Source organism: Tinamus guttatus, unplaced genomic scaffold (genome assembly GCF_059628265.1).
Source record: "Tinamus guttatus ecotype Peru unplaced genomic scaffold, ASM5962826v1 Tinamus_guttatus_pri_ptg000202l, whole genome shotgun sequence".
NCBI lineage: Eukaryota > Metazoa > Chordata > Aves > Tinamiformes > Tinamidae > Tinamus > Tinamus guttatus.
The window spans coordinates 367,901-392,825 of record NW_028288736.1 but is presented as its reverse complement, the minus strand read 5'-3'; the positions used below and the strand labels follow the sequence as shown (position 1 = coordinate 392,825).

Sequence of the window (24,925 nt, the reverse complement as noted above, 5' to 3'; positions counted from 1 at the left end):
CTTGTTTCTCCCTGTACCAAGTATGTCAAAGACCACAGAAGAGCATGTGAAGTTGGTTGCAGTTTGAAGGGAAGTGATAAAAAGACAAAAGCAGTATGGCCTTGTGCTGGTGACATGAGCAAAGGGGAAGAATTCCCTAAATACATCATGGGAATGGGTAGATATTCTAGAGGGAAATTAAATGAAGTAAAGAAGTAGAATAAGAAGAAATCCTGGGTGAGAGTTGCTGAAATAAAAAGTCAGTTTAATATTTTTTTATAAGTAAAGCTAATTGTGTTTAAGTAAGCTAGTTTTTCTGCTGGAGCAGCAGAAAGTTAGGTACTTGCTGAAAACTTCAGAATTATTTTTTCTCAAGGGATTAGGTTCTTGCAATGCTGTTCAGGGCCAAATGATTTTCTGCCATGCTTATGTAACTCTAGCACTAAATTCAGACTTTTTAAGGCCATGATATTCCTCTAGCCTGATTTAAATTTAAAAAAAAAATCCACAAAAACTTAAGACTAAAATAAGTGTCACCTAATGGTTCTGAAACTTTTGCTGTGTGCTTGTTTTGTCTGCTTGCCTGCTAATGCAGCCTGCAAGCTGCTGCAGCCTGTACAACATACACCCACATCAGGCTTTTGACTCAGCCTTAATATGTCTGCATGCGACAAAGCAAGAGAAAGAGCAACACTGCCAAAGCTTTCATATTCTGGGCAGAAAACTACCAGCCTGGTTAACTTTTGTAATATTAAATTTCTGCCTTGAAGATGTGGCTTGAGTAGCAATGTACCTAGTATTTTAAGATCTGACTAGAATGAGCAAAGAAATACTTGCTGTCCAGCATGGCGACAACTTGATTCTTAGTATTGAAAACGTTTTTTTAAAAAAAAAAAATTAAAGATGCAAAGCAACTTTTTTGTATTTTTTGACTGATTGAAATTTTAATTGTCTTTCTCTTCCTTTGTGTCCTTTTACTGATTGCAGTGGTTAGGCTTTATTTCACACTGCTTTATTTTTGTCACTGATGTGGAAGTGCTGGTGCTCTGCTCTTTAGTTCTGCTCTTACTAGCATAATGTGAATAACCGAGGCTGTCAAACTCTAAAGGAAGTAACATCGAGCATAACAACATAACTGTGATTGAAATGCTAGCTCTTATCTGGCCAGGGTGAGGAAAATATTTCCGTTGAATGTTTTATTGCTTTTTTGCAACAGATAGTAAAAGAAGACTCAACAGTCAGTGTATAACATCTAATCAATGTCAAACTCTATGTGCATCTCCTATTTATAAATAGATTGAGAGCTGCTTGTAAATATTTAAAGCCTTCAAACAAATGTAGCCTTTATGAAAGTAGCTGGGTAACTTTTAAATTAGTTTCGCTGTTCAGGTTTAATTCAAACCTAATTTGTTCACTGTGACCTCTCCTACTCGCTTTGCTTTGAGGGCTGCATGTACAGGATTGGTACCACAAACTCAACACTCACAGAGCCTTAAGCGTTACCCAGGCCCTAAGAATGTCTGCTTGGGAATTCTTGCCACCCACATGAAAACTCAAAGGAAAACTGTCTTGATTTGTCTGTCGGGCAGGAATTTATCCCTCCTCTGCATGCCTCTAAATCAATTGCTGCTAGACATGAGTCATCCTTAGAATTCATAAATTAGAGTGAAAATATATCTGTATGAACCACTGAGCACTCGGTAGAAGTTGTTTTTAAAAAGTAACAAGTGTAGAAGTGGGGAAAAATAACTTGAGATTTGCACAAGACAGCAATGACCAGGGATGAACTTGTCCAGAAAGCCCCTCTCAGTGCCCACCTTGGCTGGCAGTGGGAAAGTGTCCATGGCAGTGGAGGTGGTGGTCCCTGAAGCAACCACCTGCTGGGGCTGTAGATCCGGACCCTCTTTTTGCTCCTGTTTTCCAGAATGGTGAAAAACTGAGTATAGCAGGGCAAGTGATTAGTTGCATTGGGAGATTTCTAGTCAAGGGCTATTCTTGGACTCATTTTTTTTCTTTTATTATACTTATATTTTAACACATGATTTGTAGGTAACTTCAGTCATCACGGTAGCCTGGCAGAGCTATGGAAATATGTTCCCTTCAGCAAGCTGGAATAGTTTGTCCCCATCTCTGTATTGCAAGAGAGCACGTTGGTCCTGCAGGCAGGCTCCTCTTCCCCTTGCCATGTGCACAGTGCCTGCACCCATGGGCTGACACCAGATCTCAGCAAGAAAGGCATGTATGCAATCCATGGAGCTACTGCACTTCAGCAAGTCTCTTCTGAGCAGGGCCATTGTTTTTACAGGGTGAAAGAAAAATATATATTTTCAAATGTCAGTGGTTACATGCCATACAAAAATAAACAATGAACAGACAGCTCCTTTCCAGCAAAATCTGAAATAGGATAACTGTGATGAGACATCAGCCTACATGGAAAGGTGCTATGTGTTCTAGTTAGGATTTTATTTTATGGAAATGGCTTCTATTCCTGAGTTGCACTAGGCATCTCATTCAATGTGACTCAACAAAAATGGAATATTTTTATAATTATCATTTGGAAAAGCCTTTCCACTGCACATAGTTGCTATTTCTATTATCCATTTGGAGAGCACACATTGCTTTATGCTGTGCTGTTCTAAACCTCTCAAAACTGCATAAATTGATTTTCACATACTAGAAAAGTTCATTAATGAGCTCAAGTTTGTGACAGACTTCTAGCTATACACTGGGAAGTCTATTGTTACTGCAGTGCTGCTGCCACTTTGGGCTGTACATTGCATTCAAACCATATTTCTTCAACTGCATCTGCTCTTTGAGCCGCAGAATAAGCATGTTAGATGATTTTCAGAAGATACTATGGATCTAGGATCCATACACCAGTTCTGAATTGTGTCCATCATAGATAAGAGAGATCTCCCTGTTGCTCTGTGAGCTGTTAGCACAGCAAAATACCAAACTCAGATAAAAGTGCCTGGGGGTCTATGCACATAGATGACTTCTTTTCCTACTTCTGAAATTAGGCTAGATGCCTCTTGCCACACACAGAGTATGGTACCAACCTGACTTGAATGATGGTAAGGTTTTTTGGTATATCTTCAACTTGCACATAATTTTATTTCTTCCTACCTGAGTAAACACTATACTGGAACAGTTTTTTACTTAACTCTGTGTCAGGGGAGAGCATGTCTGTATTTCTGTTGTGTGGCTCAGCTCAGTAGAATGCTGGTTTTAAGGAGGGAAGATAGAAATTCAAAAAAGTAGATGGGGAAGCAAATGAAGCATTAGTAGTACAGATAAACTTTTTTCCAAATCCTACAATACAGTATGTATTGCCCTTTCAAGATATTCAAATATAGCTTGGTCAAAACCAGTGCCTGTATTGAAGAACACTGAAGAAACACCCTCCCCAACCATCCCTCTTCTTTTCCTGTTTCTGAAAACAGTATTTTAGCTTTGTCATGGACATCACAGTTCTGTAGCTAAATCCAGAATATCTTGCATGCCATTGCAGCTTGCCTTCATAGCGAAATTCTCTGGTGGATCCCTCCTGAAATGTCATCAGTACATGTGTTTTCTGTGTGTGTGTGCTGCACAGTTTGCTGGCCAGGGTGCAACCAGGGTGCTCATCCCTTCACTTGCAATGATGCCCTCAGAGCCAGGGGCTCCTCTGGTGAGGGGCTCAGCCTTTCTCCAGAGAAAGGCAGCCTGCAGGGATGTGGGCTGTTTCCAATACACCAAGTGCCTTTTGCCATAGCACCAGCCTGCCTTTTGCAAGAGTTTTTAGATGCATTTATTTAAAACCTGCAAAGGTTATGATTTGCAATGGACTGAGCAACTGCAAAGTTGCGGCTTCCTGGTTGGTTGCCATGCTCAAGAAAAGTATATTAGAGGGAAAAAGTGTGTAGCAGGGAGAGAAAGAGAGAGAAGTGGTCTAAGTGTGCTGGAAACGTTGGGAATGCAAAATTAAGTACATGCACAAAGCCAAACTGACCCAGGATTTTGAGTATATCTCTTGAAACGAAAGAACCATCTGCTGTAGATTGAACTTCCTATACCTCGGGAAAACTTCGGATAATAGTAAAAGTATGATGAAGCTAAGGATAACTCCAACAGCATCTCAAGATAGTGATGAGCCAAACTATGCTCAAGCAAAGTAGGAGAAGAAAAGCCCCTCTTCAAGAGAATTCAGGTAAACAGAGGGCAGGGTATGGATTTTTTTTTTTTTTAAGCTCAGTGCCACACCTGGCATAGAGAGAAAAAATCCTAACAGAGGCGTCCCATTTCTTTAAACAAACAATCTCTTTGGTTCAGATGCCAACTTGCTCCCAAGCCAAATCTTGCACACATAAGCATCTAATTATAGGACACCAAAATCTATACTTAGGTATCTAAAAACAAGTGACCTGGATTTGAAAGCCAGTTCCAAGGAAGCTTCTTTAACTCTATAGAGAAGTCAATGAGTGCTGTAACTTAAAACCACTGAAAATTAGGCCACCTTGCAGGACACAAGGCATTTATCTTGTGAGCAGGATGCCTTGTTTGTATAGAAACAGCAAAAGGGAGGGCGATAGCAAAAATTAGTATATACTTTTTCTCTCCTTTCTCATAGTCTATTCTCTTTCCCTCTCTGGTCTGCTGCCTCAAACACTGCTAGATGGTTCTTGGTAAGAGAAATATGGCTTCAAACTAGCAGTGCAACTGTCTTTTAACTTTTGCTCTTTGATCCTTAGCAAGCCCTGTCACACCTACCACATGTGCCCACAGATACAAATTTGACAGCATGATGTCTTAGCATGGCCCTGTTCAGACTTTTGTTGACAGAAAGTCAGGATGTAGCTGTGCAAATCATCCTAAGACTGTCACTTTTAGTCAACCTATATGTGTGTGTGTAGATATACGTAGTCTGTATCTACATGTACCTGCATATATCTATAAGTAGTCTGTATATACACATAGGTGTCTTTTCTATACATACATGCTTTCCAGTTCATGTAATCTTGACCGGCAAAAAGGTAACCATGGGAAAAAAAGCAAAACTGCTTCTGATGCTGTTCTGCAAATCCTTTTTGTGAACTACCATCTTTACCTATTTAGCTTGAAGGCTTGCTTCAACTTAGTAGCATTCAGCCAATTTTATCATTTCTTTTTCTATACAAAACCTGCTTTTAAGAACTTGCATCAGCAAAATTTTGTTAGCCTGAAGCCCCGGGCTTTCCATTAAGGTGTACTAGAAGTGACTCCAGAGCCAAGACTAGAGAAGGGGCAAAAAGGATAAGTGAGATCATGCAGGTTGCTCTACCCTTATTGTTTTCTTTCAGTCTAGGTTAGACAATTCAGTGCTTTCCCTTCCTTACCAGTAGTCAAAGACAGGTTGGGAAACAGTTTGAAAACGTAATGAATGCACTTGCCTAGTAACTTGTCTTATGTAGGATCTGAAGTCAGAAATTAGCAGATGTTTTTGCTTATTTCTTCCTGAATTGCTTGGTACCTCAGAGCAAGGGTTCTTGATTACTTCCTAAACAGAATTAAAGAAAACAAATCTCCTTTCCTTCCCTCCTCCCTGTTGTTCAGCTTGTTCCAAGAATAGCAAAAGAAGATACATACAGGATTTAGGAGAACGGTGAGGAAGAGTTCACCTCCTTGGATACTTTTATCAAGTTCATGAGGACCTCCAGGGTATTCCTTGTAAAAAATAGTATGAGTGAAAAGGCCGCAGGTCTGTCGAGGGAGCACCTGAGGAAAAAATAAGAGTGCCTTTGTGACATTAACTTTTCTGCAAATTTACATTCATCCTAATCCCTTCAGCAATTCCCTTCCTTCCCCTTCTGCCCCTGCCAAAAAAAAAAAAAAAAAAAAAAAAAAAAAAGGCATCCCTAACACCCTTCAGCCCTTTCTGACTCTCTATTCTGGCTTGATTATGGACTCTTGTGCTTTCTCTGCTCTCCCTGTAAGCAAATGCAGTTGTGCAGATGTGAAATTCCAGATCATGGAATCATAGAATGCTTAAGGTTGGAGGGGACCTCTACACGTCATCTAGTCCAACCCCCCTGCACACGCAGGGTCACCTAGAGCACGTGGCACAGGACTGCATCCAAGCGGGTTTTGAAAATCTCCAGAGAAGGAGACTCCACAACCTCTCTGGGCAGCCTGTTCCAGTGCTCTGTCACCCTCACTGTTAAGAATTGTTTCCTTAAGTTCCTGTGGAACTTTTGGTGCTTCAGTTTGTGGCCATTTCCTCTAGTTCTGTCGGTGGCCACCAGTGAAAAGAGCCCAGCACCATCCTCCTCACTGCCTCCCTTGAGGTACTTATAGACACTGATTAGATCCCCTCTCAGCCTTCTCTTCTCCAGGCTGAACAGGCCCAGCTCCCTCAGCCTCTCCTCACAGGGCAGATGTTCCAGGCCCCTGATCATCCTTGTAGCCCTGCGCTGGACTCTCTCCAGCAGCTCCACATCCCTCTTGTACTGTGGAGCCCAGAACTGGACACATGTGGCCTCACCAGGGCTGAGTAGAGGGGCAGGATGCCAACTGAAAAGCTGCAAGGCAGATGTGTCCTGAGTTTTCATCCAGACTGTTTTATTTATCTTATACAGTAATAATTAAAGGTTTGTTTCCTGGCATTTCGAAGGGGGAAGAGAGGAGGAGGGACAAAGAAAGCCAAACCTCTCTTTCTTTAGCAAGGTTAGTTTATTAAAAAATAAATAGTGCTTCTTGGCCATCTTCACTATCTCAGGCATTTAATCTTGCTATTCTTGAGATGCTGAACACGATTTGTATTCAAAGCTGCAGACCCAGAAGTGTTGCTTCAAACCTCTTCTGTCCTGAAAATCAAACTTAATTCCTCATTCCTGCCCTTGAAATAAGTACAGGGACTGTCACGATACTTGCATTAGACTCTCCCAAGGTCAGTTCTGTGTCCCATCATAAGTCATGAGATTATGTGCCAAAATTCCACAAGCTAGCACATGTGGGAAAATAGACTCAACTAAAACATCTTGTTCTTAGAGATATCTTATTAGCTCTTAACAATTAAAGGGCACTGAAAAAGTAAATAACTATTAGGGCTTAGAAATATTGCCTAATACAAGTCTGAGTATAATTCGCCTTGCGGAGGCCTTTGGTTTCCCACCAATCACTGTTTTTTTCTTTCTTTTTAAATTTAGTTAAATCAAGAATAATAACCTGTATTTGGCAATATATTTTAATACTTGTGTAAGTGTGCTGCTGTCTAGTCCAATAGTAACTGGACTCTGTGTTATAACTTACTATTTTTGATTAAGGCATGTTGCTTTTGTCTTAGAGGATGAAAATATTGACTTCATATGGATAGGTAATATTCAAGTCATCTAGGACTTCTGTATTTATCCCTGGACCTGTCTTCAAAAGATTTTTGAAGTATCTTATGCTTAGTGTTTTTGTAATTGCCTTTCACCCATCTTGGTCTCATGGTCAGCTCTGTTTTGCATGTTTTCCTCTATGCTGCAGTATAGGACTGAATTTGCCTGCTAAGATAGGTCAAAATTTTGCATGTTTATTTGATTGTTTTGCAGATGAAATCTATATGCAAGGACATTTATCTCTTACCAAAATACACAGCCTGAAACAGGCACATGTCCAGTCTCTGGCTATGCGAGTTTCAGAAGTGTGTCTCAGAAACAAAACTTGGCCTGGGAAAAGCATCATATTTGCTGGAGGAGATGACTTACACCTGTTCATCTTCCCAGTTGGTGTATTTCTATTCCCTTCATGCATAAAGATGAACCTGACCTTGAAACATAGGTCTTAGGCAGTTTAATAAATTTAAAAATATGCATTTATAAGTAAGATGATAGTTGATTGGGCTACAAGTACATTGAGTTTGAGCACTATATTTGTAGTTGCCAAAGTCTTTGTTTTTTTTTTTTTTTTTTTTTTGGCTGCGAAGCAAATGTGCTCTTTTGGCATCCTTACAAATCCTCCATCACAGAATTTTAATGATTGCTCTCAAACTTGCAGCGTTTGGTAAAAATAGCCTCCTTCTGAGTCACTTAAAGGAATATTGCTATGAAGCATGGAAGCGCAGTGTACCATGATGCCATTGTGGATGAAGCCCCGTCTGTACCGTGCGGGTTTCAGGTGCGGGTACTCTTCCGTGCTGGTCACGCGGATGTCCCACACCTTCTTCCAGGCCTCGTACAGCTGCACGTGGACTGGGTAGACGCCCGAGTGGTGCGGAGCCACCGCGTACCCCATGTCTGTTGGTATACCGTGCTCCTGCAGCATAGCAAAGGGAGGAATATATTTAGGAGAAAAATAATGAAAGCCCTTTTTTCCTTCTACAGACCACCGGGTTTGAGAAGCTGTTGTCCTTGGGCAGGCTTGTTTCTATTTGTATGTAACATGTGTTAAACATTAGAGATGAGGGAAGCTGAAGTTACAATTTGATAACCTGCAGAGTGATAAATATTCCTCTTGGGTTATATTGTGGTGTTTTTGCACAGAATAGATTTGTCTATCGTTCATTACATATTGTGTAATAAGCTGTTACAATTTAAGTTTTCAAAGAGCATTAGGGCACTAAGCAGAAAAATTGTTGCTCTGAGATCTGTGGTTTATCCTTTATTAAAAGAAGAGCAGAATTCCTTACTGCTATTTTTTTCTCCATAGCTTCTGAGGCTAGTTGTGTTTTCCCACAGCATTAGGGTAATATGAAAAATGGACTGACAGACATATTTTCCAATTCATAAATATGTATTCATCTCATCTCCTGTGATGAGATGTATGCATTCTCATGTGCATGATCTATACATTATCTTAAAAATATCTTCTGATTGAACAATGGGGTGGTTATCTGTAGGCAGAAGGAATTAAGAAAAAAGCTTAAATGTGAGCCTGCTGATCTCCTATGCATGTTCCTTTTATTCCTAAGGCTCTTCTGCCTTGTTCTGTTTCTAATCCCTCTGGTTTCTGTTCAATGTGGGCTGTCTGAAAACTTCATCTGATGATGGGGTCCAATAACCACATCCCTAGAACAAAATATTTTTAAGAGTGCAAATTATTTGAAGCATTAGCTATACTTGAGAAAATAAGGTAATTAGCTTCATCTGTCTAAGTAAATATTCAAAAGAGCATCAGACTTTTTTTTGCCAGCTATAGACAGCAAAATAAAAGCTATGTTCTGCCTTTCCTTCCTTATGCCGGGACTTGCTGCAGGCATCGTTAAGGGCCTCTCTGACCTGTTTTCAGGGTCACTGTGGCTTTTGCTGAATCCCTTCCTCTATTACGAATACGGACAGTTGGGTTTATTCCCTGCATCATGTTGTGCTCAATGCTGGCTTGGTGCAGGAGGCACAAGCTGGGCTGTGGATCCTTCCCAATGTTCCTGCCTAGCAAAGCCCTTGTGGCAAATGGGCCAGGCTCCTTGGCTGAAACCCTTAACCTTTAAAAGCATCATCTCATTTCCCCTGCCTTAGAGCTCCCTTACAGCACTTCCCTCTCCTGCCAAAAGAGCTGCTGACGCTTGGAACGCATTAGCCATTTTCTGTTCATATATAATTGATATTCAGAGGGAAATGGCTAAAATGCGAGATCGTAATTTTTGTCCTTCCTGCCCACATTATCTAATAACTGTTGATTACTTTAATTCTGGGAGTAGCAGGTTCTGCTGGGCATCTTCAAGTACTTTACATAGATGGGTTTTTGTTTCATTGACAAGAATAAATTAAACCTATGGGGAGTGCTTGTTCTTATATCACATAATGCAGCTGCTTAAAATTATCTGTTCCTTATTAGTAAAGACCTTGGGTTACTGGCTGATCTTGAAAGGGAGAAAGCCAAACCCACTCTTGTGAAAATTCACTGGGCACAAATGCGTTTTCTGCTTATTAATGCTGTCACCTACCTGAAAGGCATGAGTCAGTTTAGAGGTGAAATGAAGAGCTGTGTAACAAGAAATGTTAAATCGTTCTCTGCTCTAACTTTTCCATGAGCATGTACAAAAGAAAAAAAATCACATTAAGGGACCTGTGAAATACCTGGACTTTTACTAATAGAGTAGATTTGTCTGACTTTGAATAATAGTCTGAGTAGACTATGATGCTCACGCTGCTCAAGGTATTATAATATCTTGCATGCGCACAGACCTTCATCAAAACAAGTGTAAAGTGTCTCGAGATCTGGCTAATGAATACTGCTCTGAATGATGCACCAAAAAGCAGGCACCTGCTGGAACGCATGCGAAATCCCACTTATCTACCTGTTATTTGCTGCTGGCATTGCCATAGCAACAGCATGGCGAAACGGTAACCTACCATTCACAAATTAAAAAAGGTAATGTTTGGTGAGGTCTCAATAAAATCTAATCAGCCTCTGAATACCAAGTGTTCACTACATATTTCCTTGCATAAATACAGATCAGTTGCTCACATACCCAATATGATTTTTTGAAGAAACAGCAACTAAGCATAATCAGGTTTTCTTTGGCCGGTTTCATGTTCAATTTATTTGAGTAAATTAAATATCATACAGCCTCTTTTAACAACTTCTGTTGCTCTGTTTTTTTTCCCCCTCTTGCTTTTTCCTTGAATTTAATATGGAATTGGGAACTAACGTACTAAAGGAGGAGCATATGACTGAACCTAAGAAGGACTTATTGCAAGCTGTTAGGCAACACTGGAGATTCCAGGGTAAATTATTTCTTATATATTCTAACAGACAACCTGCTACAAAATTCCACCAGGTTATTTTTACATTTGAAACTTTCATTGGTATTTTCATTTCAATGTTTAGAAACAAGTTCTGTCCATCTGTGTGTATGCATGAAACTCCTGGAAGCTTTTGGTGCTGAGCACTGTTATTCTCATACTCCAGTGGGGATCCTAGAGCTGTCCACACTGGACAGGTTAAGTTTGCTTTCCCATTTCACTTGTATGTTATTCCAATTCTAATTTAAATGGCCATGTAAGCTGAAGCTGCAGTAAAGTCTGGGCTGGACATTGCACAGTAGTGCCTCTAATTGGACATTAAAAGAGAATTGCTGCTACAGCCTGAGAGATAGGAGGAGGATGACTAAAACAGGTCTTGTGGGTTTTTGTCGGAAAATTGACTGAATTTTATCCATGATTGCCTTTAAAATATAAGGAAAAATTATATTTAGTAGCTGAACAAAATAGATTGATTTATGAACTGAAAGTATAAGCATGTAAAACTTAGGTAGTAATTGAGAAACAAGAAAATGCAATATCGATGTCACTAAACATGCTATAAAAATAATCAGCATTATGCATTATTATAGTAAGAAATACAAAACTAACCAAAACACTGGGGTGTGGGTATTTTTTAAAATAAAGCTGGATGTTTACGTGAAGCTTTGGAAATTGTCTAGAAGTCCCTGTTTATTCACCTCTAACTCAGCACCTGGCTCTGCGCTGCTGGAACTCCAAGGCAGCAGAAGAGATATGTAGCTGTGTTGTTTTTTCCTTGCACTGCTCCAGAAGCTGCTGTGTCTTTATCTACTTCCTGGTAAGTTCAGCTGTGTGAGATGGTATTTCTTTGCATTTATATAGATAACATGAGTATTTCAGGGGTAGAAAAAGCAAAGGCTTGGAGGATGCTACCAATAGTCAGTGATTAATGTGTGGAAAGTTTTCCAAGAACAGTTCCACAGCCTCAGAAGAAAATGGAGATAAGGCTTTAGGATCTGCCTTTCTCCCCATGTGCTGATATTTTAACAGCTTATAAGTTAGCACAGGGCACAAATACCTGCCTCTACTTTGCAAACTGCATAGTGCTGGTGTCCCAGCTCCTGGGTGGGAGCCTGGTGTTCACAGGCAGAGCCTGTGAGAATCAGAGTGTGTTTTTAAAGCAAATTGCCCCAGGCATCCCTTACTTTTACTGGTGTGTACCATTACCGAAGCGCTGCAAGGCAGAGGCAATCTGTGGAAGCTGCCTCTCTCAATTATCAGCTTTGGTAAGCAAGTGAAGGCTTGCTTGGAATTCCTAACCTCTTTTGACCTTCCTATTTGAACAGAAATGAGCCTCGATGCAAACTTCCTGGCTGTGAGTCGGTATGTTCAATGTGTATATATTGTGCTTGCATTTACAAAAAAAATCTCTGCAAAGGCATGACAACTGTGCAGAGCAAGCACTGCTTTCCAGTAGCAGGCGTGTTCTCATTCCTGCGGCATTTTTATTGTGAGCAGATGTTGGAAATTTGAATAAAAACTGGAGTGTTTGAAAACTAGCTATTTACATTAGCAGGATGTTATCTGACAGAAAAACACAGTTTTTATTCAAACCAAATATTACATATCCTTCTTAAAACAACACAAGGAAGAAAATTAAACAAAAATGAAATACAACTGTGTTAACAGAACTGGTGTTCTGGATTTTTAAAGTACACTTATTTGCCTCATAGAAACATTTAGTACTGGCTATTATCACAGAATGCATAAATGATGCAACTTTTTACATAGAAAACTTGGTGTCTCCAATAGGTCTTTTCACATGGTTAAATTGCAGGACTCTCCTTGATGTTGAGATTCAATTAAATGAAAAGTTAAGACTAGCTGCAGATAAGCTTGCTAAACTTCTTGACTTTGCACAGAAGTTGATAGAGTAAATGTTCTACTTTTTAAGATGTCACTTTCCAAAATTAAAGAATTACATAAGCTTTGCATACTTCCAGTGCTGGGATATATTTCTAATACTGCTGCAGATGGGTGAGATTTCCTGTAATATATTATATTTTATTCTGTCTAATATACTTAGTAAAATTTCCTTTATTAGGTACATGAATTTTCTTGTTCATCAGTGCCTACAAAAATGTTGTTCTAGACTTTACAGACACGTTTTTGAGGTGTAAGTTTCTGGGTCACTTTTTGGGTAGGTATTTCAGCCTTGTTTAACTTTTTCTTGAGTTTAAAAGCTCTACCTGGACAAGACAGTTCAGCAAATGAAGGAGCTGGTTATCATTAGGAGATAGGGTTTGCATCATGTAAAGCTAATGTTTCAAGCTTTATGGAAAAGAATGATGAGTTTGAGTGACTGCAGCTATTGTAACTTATCTGCAGGTGCTGGCATGATGGAGCACTACCTGTAACAATACAGAAATGAAGGGGCAGTTTATATCTAATGGAACAACCTGTCACACAAACTAATTTGTTCTGTGGGCTTGTCACAAGGTTAAGCCACATGGAGAAAAAGCACTAATGAAGAGGGACTATTTAGGAAGAACTTTAAAAGCTAGGTGGAATAAACCTCATCCTGTCTGTGCAGTAGAATATTGTTGTCCTATGTACACAGAGCACTTACAGAACTGTTCTAGTGGCAGTCTCTAATGGGCATCTCCTTCCCAACATTAACTATGGATATTAGTAACGGGACAAATTAGACTGTTTGTTTTCCATTGTTTGTGGACACGGCATTTGATATGTGGTCATCGGTGTTCATATTCTTGGTATTTAATTGCTATATTAAAAAGCTCATGGCTTCTCTGTGGTCTGAGTGGTTGAAAAGTTGTAAGTGCAGGAAGTGCTAATGTGACTCTAGCTGCCTTACACACAGGAAATGGAAAAGTGAGCTTTACTGGAGAGGGGTTGGAATCGATTGGCTTTGTATGTGTGTATTTTCCCCTTCTGCTTGCCAGATCATAGCTGGCAATAACATTTGCCCTATCTCTACTTGTGCTTTGTGCTAACATGAGCACAGAAGAAAAATTGCTGAGCAAAGGGCAGTAAGCTTTGGGTAAAATATATTCTACTTGTGTCAGTGCCTTTAAAGCACTTTGGGATTCTCAGGAAAAAAATGCAAAAAAAAATTGGCAGATCAAACTGATAATCAAAATAAATATCTTTTTCCTTAATTAGGAATGTACTGTTCATAGTTATACAAATAACAACATTAGTATAGCAGAGTTCTGGATGGTCAGGAAGTTACTCAACTAGAGTTAAACTGACACTTGCTTTTGGAAATATTTAGTAGGTTAGACTTTTGAATATATTTGTAGCTCAGCAGTATATCTTTAGGAAAAAAGACAGAAGTCTAGATGAAAGAACACCACCCTTTCTGAGGAAAAGAAAACTGCAAGTATAAATATACTGTGTGAAGTAACGGGGAAAAGGGAAAGGCTTTGCAGTGTTTTCCCTGCTCAGCAGCCAATCTAGCCTATTGCCGATGACAGCAAGGCTGAGGAGATGTGTTAACGCTGCCCAGGCAGTCACTTCGTCTGGTTGCTCTTACTAACAACCATAGCACCTTCTGCTAATGCCATGGGCCACCCGAGGCTGGGGACATTGTGGGCGTTTGGGAGGTAGTTCGGCAGCAAGGAACACAAATAGGCTGGTGAGAGCAGCATCGTTCAGGTATGTGGGGACAAGGATTTGGTTAGACGAACCTTCCTGCTACATCCGGAGCAATGGGGGAACAACAAGTGTGAAACAGGCCAGAAAAACCTTCTCTTGCCAACCAGACGTTGCTCTCAAAGGATAAACGCCTCATTTTTGAGTGTGTCCCCTCATCTTAGGGACACAAACAAAAAACAAACTGCTCTTATTAAAGGCTGTCTCCTATTCAAATGTTTGCATGTATGGTCATCTTTTAGAGATTGCCTTGAATTCAGTGCAGATAGCTACATGCCTCTGCAGATCTGGGACTTAGTTAATTCAACAGTTATGTATATAATCAGGAATTAGTTGCATGTGTACAAAATAGTGCAGGTGTGCAATGGTTTTATACATATATTTTGTGGTACACCTGTTTGAGATAGGCTGCAGTCGTAACACTCTATTTGATAGTCATTATCAATACAAAATAGGAAGGTTATTTCAAACCAGTACCGAGTTGCAGCACCTTGTGTTTCTTGCCTGTGCTCACTAGACTGTACATCTAAGCTCCTGCAGGCAGGTGATTATGCATACAGTATAAATATAAGCTCCAATAAAAATCATGTGCACATATATTTGTAGTTTCATGCTATAATATCTATGAAATCTTTTGTTGCAGATGCACTGACTTGTGTTACTGAGTTAGACTTTAATCCCCAGTACTCAGAAGAATGTTTTTATCAGAATTTTTTTTCCCACAATGAACAATTTTACTCCTGAGCCCGACATTTTCTTGAGTGGAGAATTTGCTGTTTTCTGCATTTTCAACCTGGCCGGTCAAGTCTGGGTTTCCAGTCAGTGTCATCTATATACTGAAGGAGAGATAGTGGACTGACACTTTTTCTGATTTACTAGAGCTTTCTCTGTGAGACCACGAAAAGTGTCACATTAGCTTTTTTTTTCTGAGGAGCAAAGGAGGAGCAACAGGTTTCCATGAACAGAAATTCAGTTGCTGTTTTGAAGATATTTAAAGCAATTGTTATTGGTGGTCTTGGTATGTATTTTTAGGTATAATTTCCCCTCCCATCTTGAAGATTATTACCCTCCCATTCATACTTACAGAGTTAATTAATGCTGTTTACCCCTGATTATAATACTGAATAAACTAAAGAAATCTGTCTGTCACACACTTATTGTTCTGTATGTCTAAGTTAAATTTAGATCCATACTGTGATGTAAAGGAATACTGAAAAGGGATTTTCTTTGATGGAGTAATAAAATGTGGTTATGGAGCGGGGAGACCTGATGTGGGGAAGAGAAAGTAGGAGAGGAGCATGCAAGAGCACTCTGAAGTCATGGCTGGGACCTCTCTGTTGGGTATCAGGAAGGTTGTCATATCAGGAAGATAAATTTCTACCCCAGAGAAGATTTCATGCAAAGTCTTTTGAAAAGAAATGTTCTCATAAGTAAATTGTACAGTTAGTATGGATTCAAGGTTAGGAGGTGAGTACAATCCCTGTCCAAATGTTAGCAGGAAATAAAGCTATAATAACATCAGCTTTTCACTGACATTCTCTCCTTATTTATAGGCACCCTATGGAGTCCATCATTCAGTGAGGGTGATTATAGAGAGATGGCTTTATCTTGCTATATGTGAAACTGCAAGCAGATTCTATTATAAGCTCCATTTTTGGGCTACCTTACAGCTTTTCTCCTAAAGGTGGTTTGATCTAGGAGATGTCAGGCTTGCTGAAAATACTGTGATAACTTTTCCCACAGGCTTAGAGATGAACAGGCTTTTTTGAATTAGAGATTGTTTTAAAATTACTTTGGTGTTTAAGATCTCAGCTATCTTGAATGCTCTTTTGGGTCTATTGGGTCTTTTTTGAGGCAGTTTACCCGGTTACACAAAAGTCAAGAATAGACCATGGCAGGAATAAAGTAAAGCTGGTGGTAAAACAGAACTGTGGAAGGAGAAAAAAATAAACTAAAATGCTTCTATACTAATATGTTACCAAGTAGGAACCTGGAAGGCAGCAAGTCTAGAAAGAAGCGTAAACCATTAAGCTATTTTTAATCTGCTTTAGAGTTTGTTAAGAAAATCTTCATAAAAAAGAGAATAAAATCCTCAGCTGCTTGTTCAGACATCTGCCTCTGGCGGCTCCTGGGAGCACCTCTTCTCCCACCAGAGAGCTGGGGAGAGGGGAGAACCTGATATTTCAGAGCTATCACCTAGTTTTGTGCTCCTTGAGTAGTGAAGTCTTGCCATGACACTCTCCAGAGCGACATTGGTTGCTTGGTATTTCTGTGCTTCACCATAGACCCCATAATGTGCTTTCCAAAGAGCATTTTTAGACTGCACATTTCTTTGCTGTGCTGAGTAACCAAGTAAAATTGAGTGGGCTTGAAATGGCTTTCAAATTTCTTTGGAGTGTGGGTATGCTGAGCTGTGAGGATAGTTCTTGTAAATTAACAATATAAAAAGCAAAAATAAAACATCAATAAGTATCAGTAGGTTAGTTCTTGGGTCTTAAAGCACTGTGAAATCCAGTAGCTTTCCTTCTCATTTACCTCACTAGGTTCAAGAGTTTTCTTAGAAATCCTATGCAGCACTAATGTTTCACTGGAACAATCTCCATTGCTTACAAAGATGTTTGAACTGGGCTTTGAGAAGTTGATAACCTTTTTATCACTTTCCAAGAGCTCAAAGTGTCTGCTGACATCTACCTGAGGTTTGATTACTTCTCATCCTTATGGTCTTGCAAGGTTGACTGAGGTGAGTCTTTCTGGCTGGAAAGCCAGTGAAAAAGGCTGTGACAAAACTGAGCCCAAGCTCAAAAGTATCACAAAAAGCCCTTTCGGGACTGAACTTCCAGTCTTGGCTTCTCATTTGTTTGATAGCTGTATAAATAATAAAGATACATAAAAATAGCCTGGAAAGCAGAGATAGAAAAGTGTCCTTACGGACCTTTTGGATAGCATATACCTTCTGGTAACTTACCAGTGCAAACTCTTTGTTGAGGATCATCTGCTCCACCAGTGATGACTCATTGTGGAAGAGGTGAGGCTGCATGTGACTCCACATATGGGGAAACCACCAAAACTCATCTACAGACCTCAGCAACAAGTCATCGCCTTTGTCTTCCTCTTCTGTGCCTGCAAGAGAGAAAAAAAACCAACCAACCAAAAAAAAAAACACACACAAAAAACTTATAAAGAGGCTGCCGCTCATTCTTGGACTCATCTGTTGACTCATTCTTTCTCACTGCTGAAGATGGACCCTAGCACATTGCAGAAGTGATATTGTGAACGGTGGATGCCTCTCCTGGTTCCTGGTATGGTATTAATAGCCAGTAATTCTAGGAAGGATGAGTTTGCAAGGGCTGTCTGCTCTTCTCAGCTATATTCAGAAGCTGAGGCTCTTGACAAGTGGAGCCTGAATAGACTTGTACTCACCTGGATTGGTATGTCATGATCCTGCACTGCACTAGCTGGCTGAAACCTCTGTGCTCAGACTCTTACCAAAAGCAACTTTCACTCGCAGTTACGTTAGCTTCATCAAATTGAAATTTGTTAATTTGTGCTAAAGTGTAAAGAAACTTTTCAAAAGTTTCAAAGTTTATCTGCAGGGGGCAAAATTTGTAATGGCAAAGGGTTTTCAAATGTTGTGTTTTCTATGGTTCAATATTCCATTTGCCAAGTATAGTCTTTAAGTAAAAAGAATAAATACCTGTTAGGAGTATTTGCTTCAGGCAGAAGCAAGAAAGAAGTGGTTATAACAACAAAAATCCGTCTGAGAAATGATATGATACTACTTCCAACATCTGCAGACATATGTTTCCAGTGCTTTTTTAAATAAGAAAGGCAAAGTTAACATTTCAATAACTTCATCCTCAAATTAGTGAACAACATTCAGTTTATTGGCAGCATTCCTTGTTTCTTCATCATTTCAATTTAAGTGCTTTTATTTAGCTTCAGCTGAAGAAATGTTTGTCAAAATCTGTCTATTGATGCAAACACAGATAACTTTCTTTTTACAAGCCTTTCAGTGTTTTGCAAAGCTCCATGGAAGAAAATGCTCTGTGGACATTACTGTTTACTTCTCTGGCATGAAGGAGAAACATGTAGATGTGGCTGTTCAGCATATGCACTTCAGCTCTTTGTTTTTATTCTGCAGTGTTGTGAAGAACACTACTGCACAGCAAGAGCATTGCCTTGAAACTTTCTCCTAGTGCCACCAAATCAATTGACTCTGTACTACTCCACAAGCTGTAAGAGAGCATGCAGTTGCCTCCACTGTTGGGAATACCTCTGGGAAAATATTACAAGCTCATTTGTTAGGTGTTTTCTTGCTGAGAAGAAGAGATGGCAGTTCTTTTGTACGATGGAGTAGAAATGTTCCTAAATTTCTCTGTATGGTGTCTGGCGAATGACCGTTCTCTTGTTTATTGAGGGTAGGAGGTACATGTGCACCCATGTAGGCATATGTATGTTGAAAGGAAACAAGACCAGAGAGGAGAGAAGTTTAGTGCAGGCTTTCCAAATAGGACAGAAGGAAAAGGGGTAAAAATCTGGGAAGGCAGTGAAGATCCCATTTGGTAGCTCTTAAATAGAAAAATGAAGATAGGGCTAAAAAGAAAGAAGTGGCTATTGGAGACTTACATGGAACTATGATCATGTGAGGTGAGATTTAAGTGAGAATAATTCAGTGTCTTATTAATGTTTGAAGTAGAATATGATCTTTTGAAAGTGTCTCACTATTAAAAATATATTAATCATTTTTCTACTAATGTCTTTGTACATTTAGGTAAAACTCATCAGACTGAACTTCTTTATTTTTACTATAACAAAGATTAAACAACGGAAAGTACTTTCCAGTTTAGAAAAGAACTCATAATGGTAGACCTGCAACAGAAATCCCTAAGGTTTCAAACTTGTCCTTGTTGCCCTTAAGGATAACTTTCTTTATAAACTTTTTTAAAAAAAATTCATTCTGGTTCTAGAAATTTTGAAGTAAAGATACTTTAAAAAAAATCAGATAAACTTTGAATAGACCATTTGATGGATGTCCACATCTTTTAAATACTTTTGCCAAACCCTTATTCGGAGTACCGAAGACAAAGTAAGGAATTAAAAAGTTTTCATTTCTTGAGCAGTCAGCATTATCTATGTGACTTTCATCTTCATTTTAATATGAAATCTGTAAAATGGAATAGACCTATAAACAGAGGTGAGCATATATGTGCTGTGAGATGCTCTGTGCCCTTTGCATAGGGAGGTAATTATTTAAAGATTGTTTATGCATAATCAATAATCCCTTTAAAAGCAGTACCATAACTTTGATATCTTTCAAGCTCAAAACTCAAACTAATTCTGAAATTTAGTATTGATAATCTTAGAAATTTTAATTGTAAGTTCTGAGAACATCTTATAGAGATACCTAATAAATACAAAATAAGTGCTAATGCTAATAGATACTTAGTCCATTTTTAAAAGCCTTATATTTACTGTATATAGCATAGCAGGAATGGTGTTGGCATTAAGAATGAGTAGTGAGACTGAGAAGGCCCCTATTATAATTGCATGAAGATGTACCAACAGAAATTGGTATTTGTAATATGGGTGACAGCCAGATCTTTTGGTGAAAGGGTCTGTTTAATCTGCCAGACATTCCCACGGTGAACTCCCCTCCTGTAGTTTGAAAAGGATCCAAGTTTTGGAAAGGAGAGCAAAACTGTGCATTAACAAAGTCGATAACAGCAGTTTCGAAGTGCTAATAAAATGTGTTGAATATCTTATACTAAAAGCCTCTCTGGGTAAACAAGCCACACGTACAGTAATTAAAGAATACCTTTCCACGTGTTATTTATAATGAGTCAATAAAGAGTATATTGCCTGGAGAATACTTTGAAAGGTTTCTACTAAGCTGATATGGCAAAACACTACCACCAACCTGTAAATGAAGGGCTTGCTTAAAAAGTCAGGTGCATCACTGAGCGCAGACTCCAGCAGGTCCCTTAATGGAGGCAATGACATGCTTCAGCTCATTAAGTAGTTTTGTGCTATTTTTGTAAGCCTTGAGAGCCATAGGAGAACAGGCACATGCACATTTTCCTATTTTCTCTCCCTACAGCAGTTGCAAATCTGAAATTGGTCAGTCATAGCAAGTGGGTGAGGAAACCTGTGGACTGAATAGGAATCAGCTTTGCTGCTGAGAAAATTGGATAGCATATGAGGGCTATTGGGATTGACAAAGAAGAGTTGGGAGCGGAGGCGGGGTCTGATTTTGCAGAAAGTTGTTTGTTTTGTGCCAGCCACTACTCTAAATTATAGAATTTATAATCATTTCTTTCCATACTTTCTTACTTCCTGGAATCATCTTTCTCTGAGGTGGACATTGCAATGACTGATGCCAGCTCTTCTGTGGATGGCCACAGTAAAGCAGCATCCTACTGCTGGAGTGGCTCAGAGCCTTGGGCTGTTTTTGTTTGTTTTGCTATATTACATATATCTCCAATTAATCTCCCCAAGAAATAACTATACAGGCAGGTCAAGATAAAGTGAGCAGAATACTTGAAGGTCTTTCTCCTGAGTTGCTCTCTAATCACAGACCTGCCACTGGTTTGTTATACAGCTTCAGGCAAGTAATTCCATCTCTCTGTACCTCATTTTTCTCATACTCTACAGCCTACATCTTTAGTCTTTAAGGTTTTTCTGGGTAGCAGCTGTTTCACGTTATATGTTTGCTCAAAGGGCAAATGTCCTGGACTTTTAACTGGTGGTGCTTAAGAGCAACAGTGATAGACACAAACAAATAATTTTGGTTGACTTTTCTCTGTTTGTTCTTCAGATGCTTTCTCATCTCTCAGGGTCTTATGTTCCCTGCTAACTAGTGGTGAAATATTAATGTGAAAGGTGTGTAAGGTCACCTGCTTGGTGATCCAGTATTGGCATATGAGAAGTGACTTAATACAATGCCTGCACCGAGAGAGGAAAAAAAATTGCTTGCTTTTCCTTATCTACTTTGCTTCCCAGTATCACTCCTATAGTTCTCATCTTAAAGTTTTGCTGCTTTAATGCCTCTTCATACCCCTCAAAGAAGCTCCTCAGCTTGCTCTATCGGTGCACCTCAAGCAGCAGGTCCAGCGTGGGGGTTGAGCAGGCTGGAGGTGAGATTCCTGGAGGTGGTTTTAAGGGGTGGGAAAGAGGCAGAATTTGGAAAAGGAAAGGACAGCAGACATCTCTGTTGCAGTAAGTTGCTAAATAGCAACTAGCAGTCGGCAGCAGCAGACAGAAGCAGAAGTGGAGATGCAGCAAAAGAGAGAAGAGAACATGCAGGAGAAGGGGACGTACGAGTACTGGATACTCCAGGAAAACTGTGTGTGTGTGTATTGCTTATTATTGTGTGTACCTCAGGAGCGTGACTTTAACATTTATTTCATGGAAATTTCTTTTCATCCTGTTTACTGTTTTTCTTGGTATAAGAATTCAGTTAAAATTGCATAATTCTCCATTTATCACCACCCAACTCACAGACCAGTGTCACAGGTTATTTTTATAACAAAATCTTGTGTGTCTTCTTCAAGTACTTCTGCCTGTTTAGAGGTAGAGACAGATTTTTCAGTTTTATATTTCATCATACCTATAATATTGCCAAAACCTCAGTTTATCTTCTGTGCTGTCCTGCATTTGCAAAATCAGAGTTCCTAACAAATATTTTTATTTGTTCACATCTCTAAGATCTACTACTACACATCTTTCAGAAAAGCACCAGACATTCTACATATGACCTCACTCATAATCTAATGTTGCCTCAGAGGACAGCAAATTAGACCCTGAATGCCTAAAACGTATTTCCCATTGCTCCACTGAACCAAAGCATTGCTTAGAAAAGGGCATGTTTAAATTTAAAATGCTATCCTCTATTTAACTGTAGCTACCTGAGAGCATGAAGTTCCTTCTTACCTGTGTGGTAAAATTTTCCTGAAAATCCAAGGTTGAAGGTAAAATTTGCAACCTGAGTGCGCAGTAAATTTTGAGTCTCTAGTAAAGCCTGAAATAAATAAGAAATTAACATGCATTTAGAAAAATAAATATAAAATTTTAGAATACCTCACTTTAAATAAAAGTTTGCTCTACTGAGGAGATACAAAAGAAAGGTCTGTTAAATGTTTCACACTTTATTTGGGGTGTTTATTCTTTCAGACTATTGCTAAACGCGTTATTTGATCCTTCAGAATTTCATGGTTTAGCAGTGCTGTTAATAGTATCTAAGTACCAACCTGTGACAATTTCATAGCTTGGGCTATGAGGCTATGTGTTATTTGCATGATCTATGGCAGGAATTGAATCCAGCTCTTCAGGGCAGCAAAATGCTAAATCACTAATTCATTCATAATGTGGGTTATCAATGAAGCTTAGGAAAATGTTTTAAAACTCAAAATAAGGTTAGTTGGTATCTAGAGGTGAAAGCTTTGGAATTTACCTGCAGAAACATTTTAAATTGTCTTGGTATCAAATTCAGGCTTATGTATGAGTGAGAAAGTCCCATTTTGACCTTTGGTAAAAATAATGTGCATTTTTCTCAGGTCTGAAACTAAATCTTGTTTAGTATTTTCCTCCATGGGAAAGAAAAGACCAATCTAAACAAAATGGAGGGAAAGGATATTGCTTATACAACAAATGGATATAGACTTAGGACCTCTATCCAGTTTGTTTTGAAAACATATTTTGCCCCAAATACTACACCAGCAAGGGGGAAGCAAGTGGTTCAGTGCCCATGAGTTATCTAAATTTTCTCTTAACTGCTCCTAAGGATAATCCTCTCTGTAGAGACTTCTGTCTGCATTGAACTATCAACCCGTGTAATGCTGGACATGCTACATATGTAAGATAGCGCATTTAGTTCTCTCTTGGTCCAGACCTTTCTGAATGGTTTATAAGTTATAAAATATAACTTTATAACATTATTTTCCATGTCTCCATTATGTGGTTCTTGCAAACGTTTCCCGTTATCTATCAATAACTATTTCTATCTAAAAGTATCTATCAAAACTATCAATAACTTCTATTAATGAAATATGCATGCTCTTCCACAGTTCCAAGACAAAATGAATGCACTGATTTATTCATGGCCCAACTCCAGCTAGTGTTTCATTTCTTTTGGTAAGACAACATTTGGTATGGTCTTTAGTAATAATATCTCTTAATGTTACAGGAAAATGGCATCGCCATTTTCCTTAACCCACTGGTCTAAATTTTTTACAATGTGAGATTGTTGTGACCGTAGATCAGAAGTACCACCAGCCCTTTGTAAATAATGGAAGAGGTAGAGTTTTTAAGAAATGGAAATATGAGTGACAGCCTATGTAATTCCAGTCCATGCAATCCCACTCCATGCTAGAGCCAAACAAAACAGGTCAGCCTCTGTGGGGTTACGGTTTGTCAGATATTTCTTTGCACTGAAGCAGGTTAGGAGGCATGGGCAGGGATTTCAGAGTTACTGACCACTCGCCAGTTGCAACACCTATTTGGAGCTATGTGCAGTTGGACACCAGGCTCTTCTGAAGCTTCGTTTGCCAGCAGTCACCTTCTAAAGAGGCATCTCACCTAAGTGCTAGGCAGGTTGCCAATGTAATGTAAGAGGTTGTTAGAAAGTGTGCATCTGCCTTCATTTCTTTTATTATAACCATTTATTGGGCTTTAAGGAAGACATAAAACAGAGTTATCAGCTGTAACAGTCTCCAAGCAAAATACATTGCTAAGGGAAAGAAATAATGCAATTTAATGGCAGTAAATCATGAGCTTTAGAATTGAATAGTAAGACAGCAGTATGGCTTCTAGCCCATCTTGCCAGACATTTAATAAGTTGGTTATATCACTTTCCTGACTTTTCCACATATAGCACTATATTTACATACTGTATAAATAAATGTTCATGAAAATATAAAACCTTGGAGAGCAACATGACTGTTAGCTAAGACAGAGGAAAATCCCCAGCTGACATAAATTTGCATTAAATTGAAAGCATTAAAGTCCTCAGCTTAGTCTGAGTCATTATATTTTAAAACATAATTTTGCAAGTTACAGAGCATTTTATGTATGTTGAAAAAGACTGATGGACTGAGCAAAATCAACTCAATTGTTGTTGGAAAGAACACTTTGAGAAATTATCACCTAACATATAAGAAACAAACATCATTATATCACTTGGTGTTTTTTTTCCCCCAATTTCCCTCATGCTCACATCTCATTTAATAAGATCACAAAACCGAGGGGGAATGGCAAGAAACATTCCATCCCAGTGAGGTCTCATTAAAACACAGAGCAAAGATTAAGATGTAAATCCTATAACCTGCAGCATGTCATGCATTTTTCTCTGTCTAAAGGGCAAATCTGTCACTCAAACAGGATTTGGCTTGGTCTTGAAGACTTGTTTTTCCTGCATTTTGCATATATGCATATTAACTTAAGTAATATGCAGCAAAAAATCATTTTTCCTTCAATTAATTTTAATACTAAAAGGATATTGTCAAATAAGCGAGCCTAAACATTTTATCACTTCTTGCCTGTATGTTGACAGGAAATAATATTGTCCCCATCCTTAATTAAAACAAGCAGTATCTAGGTGCTTATGGTTTGATTTT

At 38.9% G+C, this 24,925-nt stretch overlaps 1 protein-coding gene across 1 annotated transcript in view; it reads right to left on the bottom strand.

The window, feature by feature from the left end:
• LOC104565623 (N-deacetylase and N-sulfotransferase 4) overlaps positions 1–24,925 on the bottom strand; it is an 80,293-nt gene that overhangs the window by 29,304 nt on the left and 26,064 nt on the right. Inside the window, exons 2-5 of the mRNA XM_088523980.1 lie at positions 22,245–22,332; positions 17,281–17,435; positions 8,047–8,232; positions 5,584–5,712 (exon numbers count right to left, since the gene is read on the bottom strand). Coding sequence (XP_088380106.1) covers positions 5,584–5,712; positions 8,047–8,232; positions 17,281–17,435; positions 22,245–22,332 — 558 coding nt within the window. The remainder of the gene's footprint in view (positions 1–5,583; positions 5,713–8,046; positions 8,233–17,280; positions 17,436–22,244; positions 22,333–24,925) is intronic.